This window comes from Cornus florida, unplaced genomic scaffold, assembly GCF_030987335.1.
Source record: "Cornus florida cultivar Cherokee Brave unplaced genomic scaffold, ASM3098733v1 CherokeeBrave_3.0.0_Hap2_Chr11, whole genome shotgun sequence".
NCBI lineage: Eukaryota > Viridiplantae > Streptophyta > Magnoliopsida > Cornales > Cornaceae > Cornus > Cornus florida.
The window spans coordinates 118,091,667-118,100,583 of record NW_026775581.1 but is presented as its reverse complement, the minus strand read 5'-3'; the positions used below and the strand labels follow the sequence as shown (position 1 = coordinate 118,100,583).

Here is an 8,917-nt window from a genome sequence, read left to right as displayed (position 1 = left end):
AAAAGTGGAATGGACATTCCACATTTTTTATAAAATGGACATTCCTTAAGAATGGTCATTCTAGTTTTAAGGTGACACACCAAACAAGAGAATGGAAACTGGCATTCCATTTTTTTTATGGAATAGGCATTCTCTAAGAATGGCCATTCCAATTTTAATGTGACACACCAAATAAGAGAATGAAAACAAATACATTCCATTCCATCTTCATTTGATTTTATTCATTCACACAAAATATAGCCTAATATCTACGAATATGCATATACGTGTACATATACACACATAATTTTCTCTCTCTATATAACGCGTTGCAGGTGGTTGGTTTGTAGAGCACTCACCAATGTAGATTCTCTTTTAACACCAACATGCATTACAGTGAAGACACAAGTAAAGACACGGATCGATACACACACCCCTACACACCTCTCTCTAACTTTCTCTCTCTATCCAAAAGTTTTACACGTCATACTATCCGTTTAATCCAATTACCATCTGCCGTCTCCCAACTCGCTTAGCTGTTACTCACTGTAGCTTGGCCCCCACTATCTCTCTCTACACTCTTTCTCTCTCTAAAAGTCGCCCAGTCTCGCTATCTTGTTTTCTTCTTCGAACTTTTTTTTCTTCCTCATACTTCACCTTCATATAAAATCGAAACGCAAACCCCAAATCCAAATTTTCTCTCCTGGGTCTCCCTTTCTCTCTCTCCTCAACACATACTCAACCCCCTCTCATTTTCTCTGAGACTCTGTCTCACTGAATTAGCAATCAAAATGCCTGCTTGGTGGGGAAGAAAATCTACAAAGAACAAGCAGCAGCAACAAGAAGTTCAACAACAGATACAGCAATACCCACCTGGAAACAATCAGAATCTGATCAAATCTTCGATCGGAAATGATAAGAAGATAGGGAAAGACAAGCCCAAGAGCTTTGACGAAGTCTCTGCTGCGGTGTTTTCGCGTAATTCGCCGCGAAACAGCAAAGATTTAGGTGGCGGCGGCGGGAGTGGATCTTCGGGGTTTTCGGGTTTCGATTCCGATAGGGGGCATCCTCTGCCTCGGCCGTCGATATCGTCAACGCCGTCTCTGGGGATCGATCATGGAGTTGGGCTGGGATCTGGGTCGGTTTCGGTGTCCAGTGTGAGCTCATCTGGGTCTTCCACTGATGATCATAATCATATCGATAACGGTCAATTGGGTGTTTCAAGGTTGGTGTTATTAGTACTCTAGTTTTGGATTTGTTGAATTCTGTTTTGTGGGGGGTTTGTGTTGAATTCTCCAAGATTAGGCTTTAGGGTTTGGTTGTTTGTATTTGTATATGTGAATTTTTTATTTTTTGGTAGTTGATAAATTGTTGATCGAATCATTGATTGATAAAAAAATAAACGTAATTTGTTTTCATCATTTAACTCCTAAAAAGGATCTTGGCTAGCAATCTTACTCTCTGTCAGGACAAATTTTTTATTTTTTATTTTTTTGCTATCCATATGGGTTTTATATTTATTCAATCAAAAGACTAGGCATGGGCCTTCTCTCTCAATGATAATTTCTTAATTTGCGGTAGAAATTTGACAGCTACGAGCATGTCTTCCAGTGAGTGCGAATTGAAAAATTGATCTTCACAATGAACCTTTACATTTTGATGGACAAACTTGTTGGAAAATTAGAGGCCATGAATTTTCAGTTGAGAAGTAAGCTACTCAGTTAAAGGCTTTTGCAATTTGAATCTATAACTGATCATTTTAATTGGTATGACACCAAAACTTATGTGTATGATTAGCATAGCATACTTGATTGGAAAAGTAGAAAACTCCTGACCTTACAGGTACATCAGTTATGCTTCCTCAATGCTGTTGCTTATACTTATAGTCTAGAATGATAAATTTCATATTTTGTCACCAGAGGAAATGGGGAGATCAAGCTCATCCCGTCGCCTAGAAGCCCAGGTCCAGCTTCAAGAGGGGCTACCACCACCACATCACCTCGGCATCCACGATTTTGTTGTACGAGTATGGATTCCCCAACAGGAAAGCTGGAAGATGGGAAGAGTGAATATCATCGTCTGCCTCTTCCACCCGGGTCTCCTCCTAGCCCTTCTGCCTTGCCCAATCCAAGAACTTGTGGAGTGACTGAGAACACAAATTCTAATTTGTCAAAATGGAAGAAGGGAAAGCTTCTCGGAAGGGGGACATTTGGGCATGTTTACCTTGGATTTAACAGGTAGATGGAGTTTGTATTATCTATCTATTAATATTGTCAAATTAGATGACACTACTTCATATGGTGTTTTATAACTTTGAATAGTTTCGATTGAGTCCTTTATTTCTGGTCACATTGATGGGAACCTCAGGTTTTATTGACAGCAAGAAAGTATAAACTCTCTACAGCTTCAAATGTTCACCAGCTTTTGCACTCTTGTTTATAATTGTTTGACTAGAGAGAAACAATAATATCATAAAAAGAACGTCTAAAAATTTTTAACTGTAAGAGAAAATAGAAGCCATTGTAATATCTTATAGTTATGTTTACCATAACGAGAATGGTAATTTTACAAACCATGGTACTTGGTGGAATGGTAGTTATATGGTGCGTAATTAGGTCATTTTTATTTTTATTTATTTTTAATAAAAAATATTCTAATGAGCTCTCTGCTGGTTATTTTTCTAATGTTGTATTTGCAATTTAAACAGTGAAAGTGGGCAGATGTGTGCAATAAAAGAAGTCAGGCTGGTTTCAGATGATCAAACGTCTAAAGAAAGTCTCAAGCAATTGAACCAGGTCTTTTTTCATATCTCTTTCTTATATTGGACACAGTGCTGACTTCCATTTAACTTCAATTTCTACTTGTTCCTTCTTTACAGTTGACTTTGGAATTCTGCATTTAAACGTTGTAATGCCATATGATTAATTGCAAGTGATTGGATCTCTAACGCATTGTTCTTGTCAACAGGAGATCACTTTGGTTAGTCAACTTTCACATCCAAACATTGTTCAATACTATGGAAGTGAACTGGTATGAGTTCACTCCCGCTTGTAACCTCTTTATGCCCATGCATGTGTACTTACATTTTATATACATTAATAATCCTTCTCTCAACCTGCCCATTCCATTCAACCCATGTGAAATAACTATAAATGCCAGGCCCTAGTTAGTGATAACTCTTGTATGCCATATTCTCAGGGTGAAGAAACGCTGTCAGTTTATTTGGAATTTGTCTCTGGTGGTTCCATTCATAAATTAATTCAAGAATATGGTCCCTTTAGGGAGCCTGTTATCCAAAATTACACTAGGCAGATTCTTTCAGGTCTTGCCTACCTACATGGAAGAAACACAGTGCACAGGTACTATGTCTACAACACTAGGGATATTGCTGAATAATTTTTTGTATCAATTTCCGGCTTCCTCAAAGAGCAATTTGTATTTTTTTGGCAGGGATATCAAAGGGGCAAATATATTAGTAGATCCTAATGGCGAAATCAAGCTTGCAGACTTTGGAATGGCTAAACATGTACATCTCATCTTAGCCCTGTGGAAAAGAAAAAGAAATTTCATTTCTAGCATACTAAATGGAAATTCATGATAGTTCAATTTATTACAAACTTGTGTCAGCACTTCTATTGAGCGAAAACACTGGTTATTTCTAATATTGCTTGGTCTGGTTGCTGAGAAAATAGGAAAATGGCAAAGGTTTGGACCCTACCCAATTCTTATTCTAAATAACCCACAGGTTTCAATTTCTTCTTTCCACTCATTTTCTTCACAACGAAACAGTGCACAAGGACTTATATGAGAACAAAGCAAATAACAAATAGACAAACTCAAGAAAAATATTTAATATATCTTTTTCCTTCAGTCCATAGTAGTTAAATGATGATTCATGTCATGAATCAATATCCCATTTTCCCAAATTGAGCTTCAGATGTAATGGAACCATGCAATATTAGACATGAGAGATTCTTTTAAAGAACAAGGCCTTTTTCAACTAAGCCAATTCATTTGGGACCCTGCATATTCACTCTTTTCTTATTCAAAGATCAGTCCTTTGTCTTTGTGTTTCACTTCGAGAATTATTTGCAGAGTTGCTGATATCTCATTCCTACACATCTTCCCTTTGTTTCCCGGGCTTCTAGTGAGTTACAGATAGAATTTGAAAAAGGTCAAAATCTTTGATGATTCCATCATCTATCCTTTGCTGAATGAGAAATTTGGTCATAATTCTACATGATCAAATCTATGTGACTTAAGGAATGATGGAAGGGAATAAAAAAAAAAAAAAAAGGAAAAATATTAAATAAATAAATATGAAGTAGAATTCCAAATGAACAAATTCAAACTTGAAAAGGATCTTTCTAATTCTCTAAGAATGAGGGCTTAAAAAAAAAAAATAAATAAATTGATAGGATATAGAAAGCAAATATATATTATAAACATAAAAAACAACATAATAATATATGAATTTACCCAAAAAAAAAAAAAAACGTAATAATATATAAGTTGTTTGATGACCTCTCCCTTTGAATTCAAAAAGTCAATATGCCATCATCTTAGCGAAGACAGGTCCTTTTAACCAAATTGGAAATCAAGGCATGGCCATAGAGGAATCTACTCATATCTGTAAATAACCGGCTACTGCTCTTAACTGTCTCGTTCAATGCTTCTCACTAACACTTCCATAATTTTCTTTTCCCATAACATATGCACGTATAGTCATTTTTTTGTACCAACAGTTTGATATCCTCGTCATATCCACCTTGTCACTATCACCTTCATTCCTCTCTTCCTATCATATAAATATTTTGAGGAAATTATTGACAATCTTCCAAAAAATTATTGATAATCGGAAACATTTTGAGTTCAGATTAAGTGGCGGTTCATCAGATAACACTACCTAAAAATATGTTTATCATAATATTTACTTTATAAATACATTTTAGCATGACTGCCTTTACCATCATCAATGAGAGTACAACTTGACACAGGATCATTACTTTGATTTCTTCTTCTCTTGAAATAAGAAACCAAGAAATCCAGGCAATAAATGAAATACTCACCTCACTGGCCAAAAGACATGACCTTTTGAAATCCTTGAAAAGTTGCATCCAAAAGATTCTCTTATTAAGTAGGAATATTTAGAAAGATAATTTTTATTTGGAGTTGATAGATAGAGTGATCACATTCTATCTCTTGAAAAGAGCCCTAGATATATATATATATATATATATAGGTAAGTGAATAATTTTAATGAATCATAATAATTTTTCTAATCACGATTCCTTTAGGGAGATTATATTGGTTTTTTTATTTTATTTATTTATTTATTGAATTCAACCTAGCAATTCATACCCTAATTTTCAATTTCTTTTTACCAGATAACAGCTTATTCGTCAATGCTTTCTTTCAAAGGAAGTCCTTACTGGATGGCACCCGAGGTATCTTTCTCTCCTTTTCTCATGTTGAGTTAACAAAGAATATTGCTAGTTGCTTTTACTTTCTAATTTGAGTTTACAGCTGTTATATCTAGAATTCTTCATATTTTCAGTACTCATGTTTCTGTTAAACGTCAGGTTGTGATGAATACAAATGGATACAGCCTTGCAGTTGATATATGGAGCTTGGGGTGTACAATTCTTGAAATGGCAACATCAAAACCACCTTGGAGCCAATTTGAAGGGGTGAGACATTGGATCTTTTCTCGACCATTTACTATAGGACTCATCTTTGTTTATAGGCCATCATTGAAGTGCTTGAAAGACCAAAATGTTTTTGTTATGTTGACTGCACAGGTGGCTGCGATATTTAAAATTGGAAACAGCAAAGAAATTCCTGAGATACCAGATCACCTTTCCAATGAAGCGAAAAGTTTCTTGAAGCTATGCTTGCAACGAGACCCAGCTGCTCGTCCTACGGCATCAAAATTATTAGATCACCCTTTTGTTCGAGACCAAGCCACCACAAAACTTGCCAATGCCAACATAACCAAGGAAGCATTTCCTTATAAATTTGATGGAAGTCGGACACCGGTAAAGCCTTCAAAATGCTTATATATTTCTGCCGAATATCTTACTTTGATTTTTTACCTTTCTTGTATTGGGTCCATATCACTGTGATTTCTATTTTGAAGCAACTCTTGTGCCACTTTAGTGATGTGATTGTTATAACTTAGAAGCATATTTGTAAAGATCCATTCTGTTCTGGCCCTTTCCTGTGGAATGTTCCATTCTGGTGGACAAACTGATTAGACTCTCCTCCATTCCATTATGGTGACTATTTCAGCCTGTATTTTCGGGCATTATGGAGTAGGAATGCCGGTGTTTTCTTGTAAATATAAGCAACTCAAAAGCCCCTTTTACCTAAACGGAAATGAAATAAAAAGAAAACCCCACTGTATCTGAATCCAGACTATTCGCACGTGCTAATCTATCTGTTAAGTTTCCTTTTTGTTGGAAACCTTACTACAAGTGTCGGATTCATCACTTGAGCTCCTTGCTCCTCATTTCTCGTCAGTAGCATTTTCGGGTTCCTTTGCTTGCTTTACGTGTCCTAAACAGTTTGCTGATATGTTTGTGTATGTATATTGTCTTAGGAATATAAGAACTTCATTACCTTTTTGATCTCCTTTGATTGCTTTATATATCCCTAATAGGTTTTTGCTGTGGGGTCTCTTTAACTGGTTTATTATTGATTCTAGTTGCTCTCTATTTCCATGTTCTTGTAAATTGCATATGTAATTTATTTTACTTTATTTTTATCTCTTTATTTTCTATTCGAATAGGTTTCTTTTTTTTTTTTCTTTCTTTTTTTCTAATCACTTAAAATATATTTCATATCTAATTTTGTAGAAGTTCTATTCATTGTGATGAACAGTACTTGTTGCAGGAAGCATTTCTTTTTACCATTTCTATATTTCATTATAAGTATTCATATACACATCTCAAATTTTCATAAAATAGATACTATTTAATGGCAACAACTCGAAAAAGTATGCTGAAACACTCTGGGGTTCTGTTTCAATGAGAAAAAAATAAGTTCTGCAAAATAGGATCCGTAACTATGATTGGAAGAGCCCATACTACTTGATTTTGTCCTATTTGAATCTACAGTCAACATATCAGTGGAAGCTCTATGATCTCATCTCTGTTCATAAATAAATTAAATTAAATGTGATAGTGTTCAGTGTAGCGATGCAGGATTCATGTAACCAACCCCTAGTATGTGATATTCGACACTGTTAAGTTGATTGCACTATGCAACCTTATTGACCAATTAAATTTTCATATGAACAGAGAATGAACAACCCAACAGCACAACTATCGTAATACAATCTACTATGGTCCTATTGGTTTGATACTTTGATGTTATTGTAAGTATATCCGCAGATTTAGGAATAGATGTTTGGTAATCATTATAGAGCAAGTATAGATGTTTGGTGATCATTATAGAGCATGACACACGTCTGATTATAATTTTACATAATAGCTTGTTTTACAAAGTGGTTCTCTCGTGTAGATAAATTGCTGCAATACACAAATATACTCTCGGGTGACAATTGAAAATTTCATCAGAAGCCTATAATATCATCTTTCTTATGCAATTTGCAGGCAAAGTGTATGTCAGCGCGTGTTTGTCATACATTTGTTCACATGCTTGGCTAAAGTGTTTTGTTTTTTGAAAGTTATTGATGATGGGTATTTAAAAGAGAAGAAATGCGGAGAATTTTAGCTACTGTAATCACATTGCAGATTATTGGCATGTCCTCATTAGTCATTTTTTTTACCCTAGTTTCATTAACCTTTTAAAATCCTAGTATTTCAAACTTAAATGGTCTTAATTTCTTTTATGCTTTTCTTTTTGGTAAGTATCTCGAACTGTTTATTGATTGCTAAAGTCTTGCTGTATCCTGCTAATTTACTCATTCCTTGTACTTTTGAAGCCGGCTGCCTTAGAGCTACGTTCCAACAGAATGAGTTCCAATTCCTGTGAAGGAGATTATGCAACAAGACCAGCAGCCACAACCTCAAGAGCTTTGAGAAGCCCAAGGTAAACAACCCAGCCACGTCTTGCCTGGATAAAGATCCATGCACTTCATATCTCTACTCATTCTCTAGAGTCATATAACATATAAAATAACTCTACTATCTATTCTTTTGTACACAGGGATAATAATGCAAGAGTGATAGCGTCTCTGCCTGTATCTCCCTGTTCCAGCCCATTACGAAATTATGGACCAGCGTACAAGAGCTGTTTTCTTTCCCCTCCGCACCCATCTTACACGTTGACAGCGCAAAGCAGTTACAATTTGAATGACTACTCAATGTTTCCAATGAGACCAAACACAAAATACACACTTGATCCTTGGAGTGAGATCCCCCAGTTGAGAGCCCAAACACCTGATAGATCACCAAGAACAAGACCTATTGGATCGAGCAGCCAAGCAAGATACACAACGATGGGTGAAAATGCCTAGAGAATCGCTTCTCTCACAGAGAATGTGATTGGGTCTAATGGCGAAGATTATAGATTGAGAGAGAGAGTTGTTTTGTCTCTCAAAAGAAATGAAAGGGATGAGATTCAACAGCACCAGAAACACAGAGGGATAATGATTATACACTGCCAGGAAAATGGAAAGGAATAGAACTGCGGGTGAGAGGACATACGAAATTTCGAATGCATGGGGAATAGATGCTAGATTTTCTCAATGTTGTAACATTCTTCTTCTTGATTTCATGTAAATGGAAAGTGGTCATTGTGATCTTAAAATTTATGCTTATATTTTGGGTGAGATGTCCACAACACTTCGAATGAAGCCTGATTTGAAATGGTCCAGTGCTTAGTCGATTTTCTTCATATTGGTATCTTTAGTGAGAGTGAGACTTAAAATAATTTGATCTGAGACACCCTCATGAATTCACCTCCTCATTTT

General features: G+C 35.7%; 1 protein-coding gene across 1 annotated transcript; it reads left to right on the top strand.

The window, feature by feature from the left end:
- The first annotated feature begins 592 nt into the window (after positions 1-592).
- Positions 593-8,841, top strand: LOC132282579 (mitogen-activated protein kinase kinase kinase 3). Its single transcript, XM_059784306.1, has 11 exons — positions 593-1,204; positions 1,899-2,216; positions 2,687-2,774; positions 2,947-3,009; positions 3,178-3,338; positions 3,430-3,505; positions 5,367-5,426; positions 5,562-5,669; positions 5,781-6,017; positions 7,928-8,034; positions 8,152-8,841. Exons 1-11 carry the CDS (start codon positions 771-773, stop codon positions 8,459-8,461), a joined length of 1,962 nt encoding a protein of 653 aa, XP_059640289.1. The 5' UTR covers positions 593-770; the 3' UTR covers positions 8,462-8,841.
- The last annotated feature ends 76 nt before the right edge of the window (positions 8,842-8,917 follow it).